Consider the following 16,839-nt stretch of genomic DNA (forward strand, 5'->3'; position numbering starts at 1 on the left):
GATATTGGGCATTCTCTGCAACAAAAATGTCATTTTTGGTGAGATACTCCTAATATGAATTCTTGTCTAAAGGGATGCAGACACTGCCACTTCTCCCTGGAGCCCTGCAGGTGCAGGAGCTGATTGATAATTATAAAATCACTTCCATACAGATTCACTCTGAACATGAACACAGACAAACGAACAATTATTTGTTCAGAATAACAAAAGGTAGGACTCTGCAATAAAGTTTGTTAAAATCCCTGCAATGTACATTGATCACCCAGAAAGGAATGTTTTGTTTTTTTTTTTTTTTACAGCAAAAGAGAGTTACGGTTTATGGGTAATGTTCATTAAAGGAGAAGTATAGCCTAACTTTGTTTGTCTGTACTGCTCCTGTGTATTACAGGAGTGCAGTTCATTCTGCACTCCTGTGACCTATTTTCAGCAGACAGCGGGCTGATATCACAGAGCCAGTCCAGGCAAGATTGCGACACTGGAGTCAGGATCCGCCCACATGTCTTGAAATGGTACCCGGCTCAGCCTCTCAGCGAACCGATGAGAGTCTAAGCTGGCTGCTCCCTTCCCTTCCAAAGCCCAGCGCTCCAATGAGCTCGGGGTGTGGGGGATGGGGGCAGAGCAGACAGCGGTGACGGACAGTCACCAGCCTTCTGCTCAGGGAGCTGAGAGAACTGAGCTATTGACGGCGTTTGATCGCTCAGTTTCTAGTGTTAGAAGCGTCGGGGGACAGATGCAGCATCAGAGTGATGCTGCATCCACCTAGGTAGGTATGATTCTTGAAAAAAACATGCATCTCTTTTAAAGCCGTAGTAAAGCCCACTTTGTGCTGTGATGCATACTAGCACATTATGCCATTCTCTTGCAGGGTTTTTTTTTTTTTTTTTCAACGGTTTACTACCGCTATAAAGAGTATTACTTTTTTTTGTGCATTACCCTTTTCCCTATATATCTGAGCAAAAAAAAAATAACAAATAAAAACCTGACAGAGGTTCTAACCCTTCCCTCATGTTTTCCACAACTTCTTAGAATAGACTTTGGGCTGGAGTTGGGCGTTAATAGTATATGCTTATTGTGTTACTCATGCCAATCCAATTCTTCTTTTTACGTTTTGATCTTCCTGGGAAAAAATGACATTTGGAAATGGATTGCTTTAAGTAATGCAGACTTTTCCCTTCAGACACATTTTATACATGAGGATCATATTTGTATTCAGGGTTTAGAACTTTTTCAGCAAGTTTAGTACATGATTTGTAGTATTTTATTCTTGCATTAGGACCTTCCATTGGGGAATGCTATTTTTAAACTCCATTTAATAAGTCCTCCATATGGGTTCTGGCTTGTTTTGTAAGTTGCTCAGCAGGATGGTGCAACTCTTCGCTGAGAATATTGACTCTACACTCTCCGCTGTATTATGTTTCTCTGCTTGATGTTTTTGTGTATGTTTTCTTTGTTGTTTTTTTTTTTCTACTTTAGGAAGGAAGAGCTACTGTAAACCAGGATACCCGGCTGGACAATAGAGTCATTGATTTAAGGGTAAGGATTCGGTTCCAGCTCACGCAAAACCAAACCGTTTTTTTTTTTTTTTTTAATTTATTGTGCTTGTCTGACAAACAAGAATTTAGAACAGGTGCTGACAAATTCGACAACAGAATCGTTTTCTAAAGAGTCCCTGTCATGTTCATTAGCAGCTCTCTGAAAAGTCCTTCTCTTTGGGGCACCATAGCAATGTCAGTAAGTTTCCTCACTCCTCCCCCACAGGCCACCCTCATTTTTATCTTAATAGCACTTCCTCTAGAACGGAGGGTCTCCAAACTTTCTAAACAAAGGGGCAGGTTTGTGTCCTTTAGAATTCAGGAGGGCCGGACTGTGGCCATTGGGAGGAGAAAAGATCTTGATGTCAGTGGGGCAAAACATTGCCCCATCGTTGGTGTCATTAGGAGAAATTGTGCCCCTTCATTGGTCTTGTTGGGAAAAATTGTGCTCCTTCATTAGTGTCATTGGGAGAAATTGTGTCCCACCACTGGTGTCATTGGGAGAAATTGTGTCCCACCACTGGTGTCATTGGGAGAAATTGTGTCCCACCACTGGTGTCATTGGGAGAAATTGTGTCCCACCACTGGTGTCATTGGGAGAAATTGTGTCCCACCACTGGTGTCATTGGGAGAAATTGTGTCCCACCACTGGTGTCATTGGGAGAAATTGTGTCCCACCACTGGTGTCATTGGGAGAAATTGTGTCCCACCACTGGTGTCATTGGGAGAAATTGTGACCCTGCATTAGTTCATTGGTGTCAGTGGAGGTGGGGTGGGGGGGGATTCTACCCCATTGCTGGTGTCAGTGGATGTAAAAGTTCCCTAAGGCCAGATAAAAGCAAGCAAAGGGCCTCATCTGGCCCCTGGTGCTGCAGTTTGGAGACCACCGCTCTATAGATACAAAATATTGATTGCTTTCATAGAAATGATATTGGGGTTCACAAACTATACTTTATCTAAATGTATTTGTCATACACCGTTGCAACCTCATAAATCACTGTGTTACCAGACTGTTTTGGGCCTCTTTTGCTTCAGGACCCCCCTGTGGCAATAGCACGGTTCTGCTATTGCTGAAGTTAAACCCTTTGTCTAGGTCATGTTCTTATAGCATCCGAAGAGTCCTGGTTGTGATCTGTATAGTAGTTTTATTTGAGACTGAGCAAGGCTTCATCTTCCCAGTATTCAAATACCAAGTTACATCACTGATATACAACGTCCCATATTACGTGGTGATGTCACTAGTTTCTTCTGAATTAAGGGGTTGCTCAGAAAAAAAGGTGACCATATTTTGTGGCTGTTTGGTGCAGCCATGCTGTCTGATTCCACAAAAATGGTTGAAAGTTGGAAGGGGAGACTTTTAAGATTTAAGAAAAATTGGTATTTACAGAATGAATAAAAGCTTAACCCTATTCTGTAAATACACCTATATTACCAAAAGTATTGGGACACCTGCCTTTACACACACATGAACTTTTAATGGCATCCCGATCTTAGTCCGTAGGGTTCAATATTGAGTTGGCCCACTCTTTGCAGCTATAACAGCTTCAACTCTTCTGGACGAGCCAGGCCTTCTCGTCCAACATCAGTGCCTGACCTCACAAATGCCCTTCTGGAAGAATGGTCAAACATTCCCATAGACACATAGCTGCAAAGGGTGGGCCAACTCATTAGTGAACCCTACGGACTGAGACGCCATTAAAGTTTGTGTGTGTGTGTGTGTGTGTGTGTGTGTGTGTGTGTGTGTGTGTGTATATATATATATATATATATATATATATATATATATATATATAAAATGCCAGGCGTCCCAATACTTTTGATAATATAGTGTATGTTTCATTTTCATCCTTTGAGGGACACAGGAAGGTGTAAAGCGGTGTTAAAAACAAAAATGTATTAAATTGCAGCTCACCAATTTTTGGATGTAGTAGCTGCATTTGTTTTCTTTTTTAAATGTTTCCCTTTATTTTCACCTGGTGATCCAGCCAGTAAGTCTATTTTTCAACTTAGTTTAACAGTCCAAGCAGACAAAATAGCAGTTAGAGTGTTGGGAGTAACTATGCTTACAATGATTAGACACCCAGAGTTTCCTCGAGTTTTAATTTTGTTTCCTGTCAGCTTTGGCATGGAAGGGGGTTATAGCTGTGGGATCAGTGCCCAGGGCAAAGATGACAAACTGTGCCCTCCCTCCCCCATTCATGATGTGCAAGCTTAGGGGATCCTACGCCCAAAAGTCTCTTGCTTGTCAAAATCACTACTGCTGTCAGCCTTGTAACAGAAGAAAGGTGTCCCCATCCCTACAGTAAAACAATTATGCCCAGGGCAGCCGCCCCTGCTGCCCATCCCTTGTCCTGGCCCTGCGTGGGATAGAGTGCTACTGTCCTTCCGCTGGGTGGAGTGTCATATGTGCTCTTTGTGTTCTTTCCTGCCATACAGCATTGAGGGAAGCATCTCCCCTGCTGCTTCTCCTCCTACTGCACAGAGCCACACAGAATATCAAGTGTTGATCCTTCAGCCACCCAACCCTCAGGTCCTGGAGCTTCACCTGCTACCAGCTGTCCACATAACCTGAGCACGCTGGGCCTGCAATTTATTTAGCACACTGCAGTTACAATATGTCTGATTCTAGGCAGTGGGTGGCAGTCCCAAGCATGCTCTCCACACCAGTAGGTCAGTGACTGCTTGCAGTGTGTCCCCTCATAGTGGCCTGAAGCCTGTCTGTAACAGTCTGTAGCCTGAAATCACGCTGCCCTGTGATTAAAGTCTTTCTTCAGTGGAGTTCTCTTTGGCTCCGTTGGGTGAACTGGATTCTTTGCCCTCTTGGCTCAGGTTTTATCATGGTCATGCAGGAATTTATAACCCAAATTATCAAGTTGTTTTGTGACTGTTTACAGAAAATATAAGTGCACTTCCATGTGCTCCCTGCAGATCAGATTTTTCTGCGGCCAGAGTGGATTCTGAGAGAGAAACTCACCCAAACTCTACCGCTATATAGTATAGTTGGTGTGTAGAGTAGTCGGTGCTCTGGCTAATTAAGCTCACAAAAGATCCATAGACAGTACAGGCCGGCAACTCGACAGCTTCTCCATAGAAACTATTTATTTGAGCATTACAGCAACATCATCCTAAAATTCTGACGCGTTTCGGCCTTTGGATGATATTATTGCTGTAATGCCCAAATATTTTCTATGGAGAAGCTGTCAAGTTGCCGGCCTGTACTTTCTATAGAGTTGATTCTGAGCCACCAGCCACAAAAACTGTCTGACACTGAACCACCTAAATCCCTATGGTTTCCTGAGGTTTCACGACTGTCCACTGCTAATACTCCTAAATTAAAACTGATGCAGTGCACAGCACTCTAAAGGTGGAGGATCAGCGTGTTGCCAGTGCCATTTGTGACCTTGCGTCCTATGTGTGTGCTGAGGCCACGAAAACCTTCCCTTTGCTCCCACTTTTTCAGGTGGAATTGTCCACATAGGCTGTTTGCTCTCTCTAAGTGCTTACAATACTTTTACCTATTTGATGCATTTTTGCACTGAAGTCAGAGGAACACAGCGTGCCAATATTGGCACCTTTTTTTTTTTTTCCCTGTCAGCGACACGCAGGTAACCTTATTTTTATCCAACATATCGGTTCATCCCTCAGTAGTAAACATAACTCCCCAGCCCCCTCCTTAACATTACAGTAAGTTTCTTCAAATAAAAAGGTACGCAATTTTTAAATACCGTATTTATCGCCATATAACATGCACCGGCGTATAACACGCACCCCAATTTAAGAGAGAAGTTTCAGGAAAAAAAACTTTTTAAAAATAATTGAACCACTTTGAAGCAAAATAACGGTCAGTGAGCATCAATGCAGCCTGATCTGTGCCCATCCGCAGCCTGATCTGTGCCCATCCGCAGCCTGATCTGTGCCCATCCGCAGCCTGATCTGTGCCCATCCGCAGCATTGCTCAGTGTCCATCTGCAGCCTTGCAGAAATATAGGCTGCCACCGAGGGGGATGAGGGGGACGAGCGCTGTGTCATGCCCAGTCCCGCCACTTGGCCTGGATCCTATGATGGACATAACGCCGGTCCAATGCCAGGAGGTCAATGCCAGGGGGCAGGACTGAGCGTGACTGCGAGCCGAGTATACAGGAGATCCAGCTCTATTTTGGCAGCCCTCGTCCCCTCTTTCCCCTCGGTGGCAGCCTATATCGGTGTATAACACGCACACGTGATTTCCCCCCTATTTTAAAGGGGAAAAAGTGTGTGTTATACACCGATAACTATGGTATATGTTTTTAAAACTATACCATGTGAATGGGCACATGTAACAAAGTAGGTGGTGTTCCAGTTGGGCTGCAAAATTGGAAATGCGCTTGAAGGGTTAATTTTTCAATCCTGCCTGGAGTGTACCTTTCAATTTTATGTACCCCTTAATAGTCGCAGTGCTGATTACATTTTCCCATGATCGCTGCTGATGGCACTACCTAGGAAGCGTTGGTCAGTGCTGCCTCTTTGTGATAACGCTCGGAGTACGCCCGCAGCTAATGGATATTTTGATACGTGGTCACGATAGAGAATGCCATCTGCAGTACCAGCGGTGACAGGAAGAGATAGGAGGCTGAACAGCTGCTGGCCCGAGATAAACAGATTAGCCTGTGGTCAGACATGGCCAGCGTCTATCCCTCAGTCAAATGTCCAAGTCATGCCACCTCCCAGACAGCTATTGTGCAATCTCCCCATCACAATCCAATGTATCCTTCATATGATTTAAAAAGAAGAATGACCCACAGAGAACACACACAGGGTTCAAATTAGTTCAGTAACCAGCACTGACCTCGTGGCAGACACAGATTTTATGCTCTTTTTTTTTTTTTTTATCATAAATTACATGACATGCTTCACTTTTATAAATATAAACCACTTGACCTCCAGAAAGTTTTACCCCCTTCATGATCAGGGCATTTTTTTCTATTTGCCACTGTGCTATTTTAACTGACAATTATGCAATCATGCATCACTGTACCCAAATGAAATTTATATCATTTTCTTCACTCAAATAAAGCTTTCTTATGGTGGTTATTTAATCACCACTTGGTTTTCAATCTTTTTTGATTATATAAATGAAAAAATTGAGAACGTTCAGAAAAAAATGTCCTACTTTGTTCTAAAACATATCCAATAAGATCTAATTTCTTCATAAATATAGGCCAAAATGTATTCTACTACACGTCTTTGGTAAAAACCAAACTGCATTTTTGGGGACACTAGTATAGTTCTGATTGTTATCCAGATACTGATCTGTACAGACACTATATTAGTAATGGTGGTGATCAGCGACCTATAGTGTGATGGGCAATCTAGTGCTAACTAACGCTAAAGTCGCTAGTGACATTAATACAGTGATCAGTGATAATGCTGTACTAATGACACTGGCTGGGAAGGGGTTAACATCAAGAGGTTAAATGTGTGCGGCTTTTGCTAACAGATCTGTCTGCATTTCCTCCCTGAAATCGGAGTGGATTTCAGGGAGAAGAAACCGTGAAGAGAGTTTTGTGTGTTTGCCAGCACAGAACTCTGTGCTGTGATTGCCCACAGCCAATCAGCAGGTGTACAGCCATAATCATTGGCTGCACCATGCTGACAAACTGGTGCTGTGTCCAATAACAGCACGGGTCAGCAGGAGACGGACGCCGAACCAGGTAAACACCGCAGCATGCGGTTCTGTCATGGTGCCTGGTTGTGCCGCCCGCTCACAGCACATCTACCTTGAGCAGGTCAGCAAGAGGTTAAGGAATTTAAAGTTATTACTGTATAAATATCTTTTGCTGTCTCTTTCTAAAACTGCTAGTTGCCTGGCTGTCCTTTTCAACCCTTTGGCCTCAATCCTTCATTCATTTGTCTGAGCCAAAAATGCAGAAAAGGGTTTCTGATCTGCATGATTTTTTTTTACAGGTCAGTGAAGCCCAAGTGTCGGTATAATAGCCAGGCAACTAGTCCTCTTAAAAGGAGGCCAGCAGTGGCAGCCACCTTGCTTTTTTCATGACCAGGTAACTTTAAAGAGGCACTGTCACCTTGCATAGTCTGGTCAAAGTGGTCATGTCTATGGAAAGGGCACTCGTTCCCCCACCCAATGCACTGATATTCACCTTTCCTGCTCTCCCCATCAAAGCTGGCACCAGAAACCCCAGTGGCAGCTGGTGAGTGAAGTGGTGACGTCCTTCGCCCCTTTAATGTGGGAGTGCTCGGGCCTAGTGACTAAGTGTTAGACCCAAGCACTGACCCATTGAAGGAAGTTACGTGCTCCACTATACCTGGAAATGCCAGGTATTTTTGGAGGCTGGGGCAATAGGAGGAGCTGAGGGGGGCTGCTGTCAAGATGAGGATCATTAGCTTTCATGGAGGGGTCCTTTAGACAGACAATATCTAGCTTGTGTTGGAGACCACGCTCGACTGACTGGTTTGTTCACTTGTCCTGGATGGATATTCGTGTGGTCAAAAAGGAAGGCATGCCTTCCGATGGATAGTGCCCAGGGATGAATTGTGCCCAGTGATGGATGGTGGCGATGGGCCCTCTTGGGGATTTGGGCTGCTGCCTTTTCTGTGTGACCTTACGGTCATTTCAGCATGTAGACTTGGATAAAAGGAAAGGCACGCCTAGTGTCCAGAGAAATGCAACTTCTAAGGTATGGTTCATAGGTATTTATTAAAAAGTAGCAATACATACATCAAGACGATGCGTTTTGGGGGAAATGACTCCCTCTTCCTCAGGGCTGTTGTGTACTATTTATTGGGAAGAATTCCCATGAATGGTTATGTTGGATCAAGGTTTCAGAAACCAGGATGGCAGGATACCGGCTACAGTTGTATAGGCACTAAAGCTGGCTTCTAAAAACTTGATCCAACATAACCATTCATGGGAATTCTTCCCATTAAATAGTACACAACAGGCCTGAAGAAGGGAGAGTCTATTCCCCCGAAACGCGTTGGCTTGATGCACTTGTTGCTGCTTTTTAACCACTTGCTGACCAGCTGCTGCAGGTCAGGTCCACACGATCCTGCGAACCATCGTAGCTGTACGTCGGCTCCTTTAAGTGGGATAGCAGGCGGAAGTGCCGATGCTTGTGGCCAGCGGTCACGTGCGATCGCGGGCACGAGAGGCAGAACAGGAACGTGTGTGTGTGTGTATGTGTGTAAACACACAAATCCCTAGGGGTTCTGTGAGGAGAGGAGATGCAGATCGTGAGTTCGTAATAGCTAGGAACCACAATCTGTCATATCCTATAGTCAGTCCCCTCCCCCCACAGTTAGAACACACAGTCAGGGAACACAGTTGATCACCCCCTAGTGTTAACCCCTTCCCTGCCAGTGACATTTACACAGTAATCAGTGCATTTTTATTGCACTGATCGCTGTATAATTGTCAGTGGTTTCAAAAATGTGTCAAAAGTGTCTGATGTGTCCGCCATAATGTCACAGTCCCGATAAAAATCGCAGCTTGCCGCCATTACTAGTAAAAAAAAAATAATAAAAATGCCATAAATCTATCCCCTATTTTGTAGACGCTATAACTTTTGTGCAAACCAATCAATAAACGCTTATTGCAATTTTTATTTAAAAAAATATGTAGAAGAATATATATCGGCCTAAACTGAGAAAAAATTTGCTTTTTTTTTTTTTTTTTTTATAAATTGGGGATATTTATAAAAGCAAAAAGTACAAAATATTGTGTTTTTTTTTTTTTTATTTCAAAATTGTTGTGCTTTTTTTTGTTTATAGCGCAAAAAATAAAAACCGCAGAGATGTTCAAATACAGCCAAAAGAAAGCTCTATTTGTTCGAAAAAAAAGGACGTCAATTTTGTTTGGGTACAGCATCTCACGACCGCGCAATTGTCAGTTAAAGCAACGCAGTGCCATATCGCAAAAAAATGGCCTGGTCAGGAAGTGGGTAAAACCTTCCGGAGCTGAAGTGGTTAAAGAAGTACTGAGGCAAGGTGCTGTGATGTTTTCAGGAAGCTATGTAAAGCACTCTGCTGGCCCCTCCCAGCAGCTATAATCTGCCTGCATTGCATAGAAAAGCAGTGACACCTAGTGATGACATCACTGGGTCTAAAATAAGGTATATAATAAAAATTAAATACTTTTTTTAAATAATTATCAGTAGTACGTTAATTGGGGGGGGGGAATTAACCAGGGAAGATAAAAATAAGCAGAATAAAATTCAGCTTTAAAGGGTTCCCAAACCCACAACAGTAAAAACAGTCTGTATGTGCAGTAAAGCATGACACATGGTGCACACCGCTCAGGCAATTTAGTGAAACGGTTCACAGCTGTGGCTGCTCACCTTGGCTCGCCACCATGGATACATTAGGAGGAAACAGAAAATGGTGTAAAGGAAATTTGTGAGTTCTGTATATAATTGTATTCTATGTTGTATGTATTGCACACTGCCCTCACTGTGCACACGGCACTAATAATGTTTTCAGTACATGTTTGCATTCTTTCGAGTCCTGATTAGAATTAGCCTGCCTATGTTACGCCCCTTGTTACCATAAACGTACAATCGTAATATTAATGTCATACCTACGTAATCATGTGTATAAAAACCTTAAATTTACGCCATAATAAAGCAGAACAGTTATTTGGAAAGATGCGGAGTGTATCTTTTGTGTCTGTTCCCTACTGCCGTAGTTATTATTAATTTGGAACCTCTAATCAATATGAGGATAGGAGTTCCCTATCTATAAATTTCCAGGTCAGAGGCATACCATAGGCTATAATTCTTGAAAGTCATTTATTGGTCATCAAGCCAGACATGAAACACTGCTTAACCTGCCTTGTGTTCATGTGTGGCTTGGTGACCAATAAATGACTTTAAAGAATTTGAGTCTATGGTATGCCACCATTTTCTGTTTCCTCCTGTGCAGTAAAGCATGCTTGTTATACGCACTGTGGAACCTAAGGGGTTAATCCTCCCTTTGCATCGTGTAAAAAGGCTGTTTGATCCTGTCTTCTCTGACCCTCCCCCTTTTTTTTACTGTCCCGAAACCATTTTCTGATAGAACAGAGCCTTGGAGTCACTCTGCACATGCTCGTTTTGGTGTGCATTGCTAGAGAGTTTTTTTTTTGTTTTTTTTTTTTTTGGGAGGGTGCAATGTGGTCATCACAGGGCCAATCAGCACTGTCCAGACAGGGTGAGGGGTCATGCAGCCTCATAGGACAATCAGAGGAGGATGAGCACTCCTCCTACAAGCTTTGACCAGACACTGATGAAAGTCACAAGACTGCTATTTATTGCTGATGAGAATAGGTATTTAGCAGTTTATATTTACTAAAACTATTGCATGTTCTGTGTACTGTGGGAGACAGATACAGTGGAACCTTGGATTACGAGCATAATCCATTCCAGGAGAATGTAATCCAAAGCACTCGCATATCAAAGCGAGTTTCCCCATAGAAGTCAATGGAAATGAAGATCATTTGTTCCGCATTGCCTTCTATTGCATACAATACCGCATATGGCCAGGGGTTGGGGGGGCGCCGTAGAGCCTCGGAAATACTCGGGACAGCTCGGCTGAACTCGGAAAGACTCGGGAAGGGAGCATTTTCGAGTATTTACGTACTGTTCCGAGTGTCACCGGCGCCCCCGCACCTCTGGCCAGATGCGGTACTGCACACCCCATTAGCTTGAATTCTGCTCGTTTTGCAAGACAACACTCGCAAACCGAGTCAAAAAAAAAGTTGCTCGTTAACCGCGTTACTTGTTAACCAAGGTTCCACTGTATAGTGAATGCAGGGTCCTGGGCTTAGTAACACTCTCTAAGTAAACCTATTTAGAATAGTGAAGGTATTACAGCCAAGAGAAGATCACAAACGCCTCCAAGGCCCCTTGTTGCATTGATTTTTAAATCATCAAATAGTGGCACAGCTGTGACTAACCTACCTTTCATCCCACCACTGTGAGAATGTGATTCAGGGCTGCCTTGTAAACAGGAAAAGGAGACACTTGCTATTATTTGCACGTGCTACAAAATAAACTCATATTTTTCTCAAACGCCAGTTCCTTTGAAGTATTGTTCTGCTCCAGTGCATACATCTGCCGTAGGGCCCCTGGCGGCGGTACGCTCACAGAATCTTTAGTCTTGTTAAAGTAGCTGAAACTTTCCACAGAAGGGAAGCTTGTGTGTACACTTCTCTCTCCGGGTCTCATGAGTGTTTATAGCCTGGTCATATATACTGGCTCTGCACTCTGTTTAGAAAGCTCCTTCTCCAGTAATTTCCTCCATAAGTGATTCTCAATGATCCCAAATAATTGTGTGCTGCTGGTTGATAAAGCAGCTTTTTCCTCTTATTGTAGCCAAAGGTCAAACAATAGCGACAAAGTATTTGTGTATAATAGAGGATGGAGGTAAGAGGGTCACAGGATATTGTTCACATTGGGAATATAGGATGTAAGGTAGGAGATGAAAACTTAATACAAAGGACCACTTTATGCTTGAAGTGTCATTTCCAGAGCAGCATCAGTTTTTAGCTATCTGGTGTGCTTTGCTATTGATGAAAGCACTGTCTAGTGCCTAAAGCGGAGCTTTATCCATAATAACAATTCATGTTTTTTAACAAAAGAACATACAGTGGGGACAGAAAGTATTCAGACCCCCTTAATTTTTTCACTCTTTGTTATATTGCAGCCATTTGCTAAAATCATTTAAGTTCATTTTTTTCCTCATTAATGTACACACAGCACCCCATATTGACAGAAAAACACAGAATTGTTGACATTTTTGCAGATTTATTAAAAAAGAAAAACTGAAATATCACATGGTCCTAAGTATTCAGACCCTTTGCTCAGTATTTAGTAGAAGCCCCTTTTGATCTAATACAGCCATGAGTCTTTTTGGGAAAGATGCAACAAGTTTTTCACACCTGGATTTGGGGATCCTCTGCCATTCCTCCTTGCAGATCCTCTCCAGTTCTGTCAGGTTGGATGGTAAACGTTGGTGGACAGCCATTTTTAGGTCTCTCCAGAGATGCTCAATTGGGTTTAAGTCAGGGCTCTGGCTGGGCCATTCAAGAACAGTCACGGAGTTGTTGTGAAGCCACTCCTTCATTATTTTAGCTGTGTGCTTAGGGTCATTGTCTTGTTGGAAGGTAAACCTTCGGCCCAGTCTGAGGTCCTGAGCACTCTGGAGAAGGTTTTCGTCCAGGATATCCCTGTACTTTGCCGCATTCATCTTTCCCTCGATTGCAACCAGTTGTCCTGTCCCTGCAGCTGAAAAACACCCCCACAGCATGATGCTGCCACCACCATGCTTCACTGTTGGGACTGTATTGAACAGGTGATGAGCAGTGCCTGGTTTTCTCCACACATACCGCTTAGAATTAAGGCCAAAAAGTTCTATCTTGGTCTCATCAGACCAGAGAATCTTATTTCTCACCATCTTGGAGTCCTTCAGGTGTTTTTTTAGCAAATTCCATGTGGGCTTTCATGTGTCTTGCACTGAGGAGAGGCTTCCGTCGGGCCACTCTGCCAAAAAGCCCTGACTGGTGGAGGGCTGCAGTGATGGTTGACTTTCTACAACTTTCTCCCATCTCCCGGAGCATCTCTGGAGCTCAGCCACAGTGATCTTTGGGTTCTTCTTTACCTCTCTCACCGAGGATCTTCTCCCCCGATAGCTCAGTTTGGCCAGACGGCCAGCTCTAGGAAGGGTTCTGGTCATTCCAAATGACCAAATAGACAAATAATCAATTAAAGGATTATAGAGGCCACTGTGCTCTTAGGAACCTTAAGTGCAGCAGAATTTTTTTTGTAACCTTGGCCAGATCTGTGCCTTGCCACAATTCTGTCTCTGAGCTCTTCAGGCAGTTCCTTTAACCTCATGATTCTCATTTGCTCTGACTGCAGTGCACTGTGAGCTATAAGGTCTTATATAAACACATGTGTGGGTTTCCTAATCAAGTCCAATCAATATAATCAAACAAAGCTAGATTCAAATGAAGGTGTAGGCCCTCTATGGAGCGGTGGGTGTCAGCGGACATGTCTTGGTTGAAGGAAAGTAAATTGCATAATCTATCTCCCACAATTATTATATAAACATTTTATTCTGTAGGATGCCCCGTGATTAACCATCACCTCTTTGGAAGATGCCAACCAATATTTTGTGCGCTATCAAGCCCAGCTGTCACTACCATTGAACCCACTAATTATTGGGACCCAAATAGAGTGGTTCCAGATTATGTGATCAGTTCATTCTCATCTCTAACATAGTAATTAACATGTAAGCTGAAGGCTTCATTCAGAAAAAAAAAGTGGTTTCAGCTCTCAAGCGCCACTGCAGCCTATAGAAGCCAGTGTTCCTGTTTAATACTGTAACTGTCTGATAGAATTGTAGTAAAAATGATTTATTAAAAATGTGTGTGTATGTGTCATATACTCAGGGCTTTTTTTCAGTGGGCATGTAGGGGGGACACAGCATGTATGTAATGACAGTGGGTACTGGGGTATGCTGGCAGGTATCTATTGTTGCTTGGGGGGGAGGCAGCAATTGTTGGGGGGTGGGTCTATTGTTGCTGGAGGGTCTGTTGTTGCTGGCTGCTGGGAAATCTATTGTTGCTGAGCTGAATCTATTGTCATGGGGTCTTATTTTGCAACAGGCGGTCTATTGTTGCTTGGGGGGGGGGGTATAATGTGTGTTGTTGCAGGGGTGGGTCTAGTGTTGCTGGAGGGATTTATTGTTTCTGGGATGGGGTCTATTGTTGCTGGGGCTGGGGTAGGGCCTAGTGTCGCTGGGGTGGGTCTAGTGTCACTGGGGGATCCATTGTTGCTGGAGTGGGTAATGTTGCTAGGGGTATCTATTATTGCTTGTGGATCTATTGTTGCTGGGGTGGGGTCTATTGTTGCTGGCTGCAGAGGATCTATTTTAAAGCTTTTCTTGTTATTTACAAATACCATACAAATTACTTGGCTCCACAAAATAATACTGGGAGGTGGGTTGGGGGTGGAACCAAGGGACGGTGCTCAGGGGTGGGTAGGGGGCGGAGGCAAGGAGTGACTCAGAAGGGCGGAGTACCTGCACCTAATCTCTAAGGAGAAAAAAAGCCCTGTATATGTGTATAAAAATCTATATATTTTACACACATACAATTTGTCCACTTGTCGACCTATTATAAATACAGAGCAGGGTTTTTATTAAAGCAGTGTTCCAATATATATCCTTTAATGTAAAAATTATTAGAGGAGCAAATTAGTCATGCAGTTGTAATGAAGTAACTGATGCTGTTGAAGTTGTCCTGGGCATCTAGCGATGGAGGAGCCTGCAGCGGGCAGTGCTGAAGCGTGGAGCGGGTAGGTAGTGGAAAATCAAACAGAAGCGTTTTCAGTAAGCTCTGCTTTAATGAAGACTTCAGCGAGAAGAGGGAGACCTCCTTTGCATTGGCCATGGCATATGATGAAACTTTGAACTCCTGTTTAGCAATTCCCTCACCAAAATCACTGAGCGGTACGTATGAAATGATGATGTATGTGGACATCGAAACAATACTGAAATATCAGTATTTGCAGACCAAGGCCCCTTTTTTTTTTTTTTTTTTAGCCTACTGGCTAACTGTCATTTTGAGCTATTCCTAATTCATCTCATTGTGCTTTTACTAACGGTTACCTATGGTTTTGGTTGGATGACGAGAGCAGACTGATTCAGAATGTGATTGGTTAACCACACCGGCCAAATTTTGGCTTCTTTCATTTTCCTCTTTGTGTAATTGAAAGTTTAAGTGAAGCTGACATCACAAATACTAATCTCTGTGGTAGGAAGACTGCAAGTCGTTGATAAGTAAATATAGAAGCCGCTTTGGAGATTTATGTTTAGCTGAGATGCCACACAGTCAGTTTAAACAGCATCACCGCCATAGAAACTATCAGAAGTGTAGACCGCTTGTTGGCAAGCAGGATAACTCAAATAAGTAGAAAAGTAAAAGACTGCTGTTTTGTTAAAGAGAACTGGCTATGGTTGAAGGTATGCACACATCTAATTATTTAACCTGTATCTGAATTCTCAGTTATAAAACAAAAATAAATACGATTGTGTTTTCATCACTATGTCAAATCTTTTATATTGCCAGCAGTGTACCTGAATTTTGATTTGGTACCAGCCATTTGCAGGCCCTGTAAAGCAAAGCTGGAGTGGAGGATGAAGAAGCAGCACAAGAAGCCAATCCAATCTTGTAGTGACAAGGAGCATGCTGTTTGGGGGAGAAAACGGGGATAAGCTCATCACTGTGCTGCTTCTCCTTTCACTGTCCAGTCATAGGGCAAGGGGTGGGTAGGGGGCCTGAAAGTGCAGCAGAGAATTACTAAAGTACCGTATATACTCGAATATAAGTCGTTCTGAGTATAAGTCGAGGCCCTAATTTACCACAAAAAAATGGGAAAAACTTATTGACCCGAGTATAAGACGAGGGTGAGAAATGCACAGCTACTGTAAGTGGAAAAGAGAGTCAACAATGCCCATTTGCAGCCCCACTGTGCCCATTTGCAGCCATAGGTCCCCTGAACTTCAAACTCAGTAGTTAAGGGTTCCTAGATGCCCCCTAGCTGCAGCCTAAATTTGGGGTCTCTGAACCCAAAGGGTCCCAAAATGACATTGCTGCAGATGGACACAGTTGACCAAATTTGGGGCCTGTATCTTGGGGCCACTTAATGCTAAGAACCCCAAATTTGGTGTGCAAACCCAGTGGAACTGGTACCACAATATATCCAAAGCTGGGGTTTCTAGCACCAAGTGGCCCCGAGATACAGGGCCCCAAATATCAGTTCAGAAAATGTCAAGCACTTTTTTATAGCAGAGAATGACATTTTCTGAACCGAATTTGGGGCCCCGTATCTCAGGGCCACTTAGTGCTAGGAACCCCAGCTTTGGATATATTGTGGTACCAGTTCCACTGGGTTTGCACGCCAAATTTGGGGTTCCTAGCACCAAGTGGCCCTGAGATACAGGGCCCCAAATTCGGTTCGGAAAATGAAATTTTTTCCTGCAGAAAAGTGCTCGAGTATAAGTCGAGGGGGGCACTTTCAGCACAAAAAAAATTCGACTTATACTCGAGTATATACGGTATATGGAAAACTCTCACCTTGTAAAACAACCCATTCAGTTTAAAATAGAAATGAAAAGCAAAACATTTGTGTATAGCTATAGCTATATATATATATATATATATATATATATATATATATATATATATATATATATATATACAGAGAGAGAGATACAGATAGATAGATAGACATATAGATATATATATCCACTTAAAGACCAGCCTCATTTT

General features: G+C 43.1%; 1 protein-coding gene across 2 annotated transcripts in view; it reads left to right on the forward strand.

Annotated features, from left to right (window-relative positions):
* DARS1 (aspartyl-tRNA synthetase 1) overlaps positions 1–16,839 on the forward strand; it is a 188,816-nt gene that overhangs the window by 128,553 nt on the left and 43,424 nt on the right. For both annotated transcript variants that reach the window (XM_073634256.1, XM_073634257.1), the window contains one exon: positions 1,474–1,533. In XM_073634256.1, coding sequence (XP_073490357.1) covers positions 1,474–1,533 — 60 coding nt within the window. The remainder of the gene's footprint in view (positions 1–1,473; positions 1,534–16,839) is intronic.

This window comes from Aquarana catesbeiana, linkage group LG06 (genome assembly GCF_042186555.1).
Source record: "Aquarana catesbeiana isolate 2022-GZ linkage group LG06, ASM4218655v1, whole genome shotgun sequence".
NCBI lineage: Eukaryota > Metazoa > Chordata > Amphibia > Anura > Ranidae > Aquarana > Aquarana catesbeiana.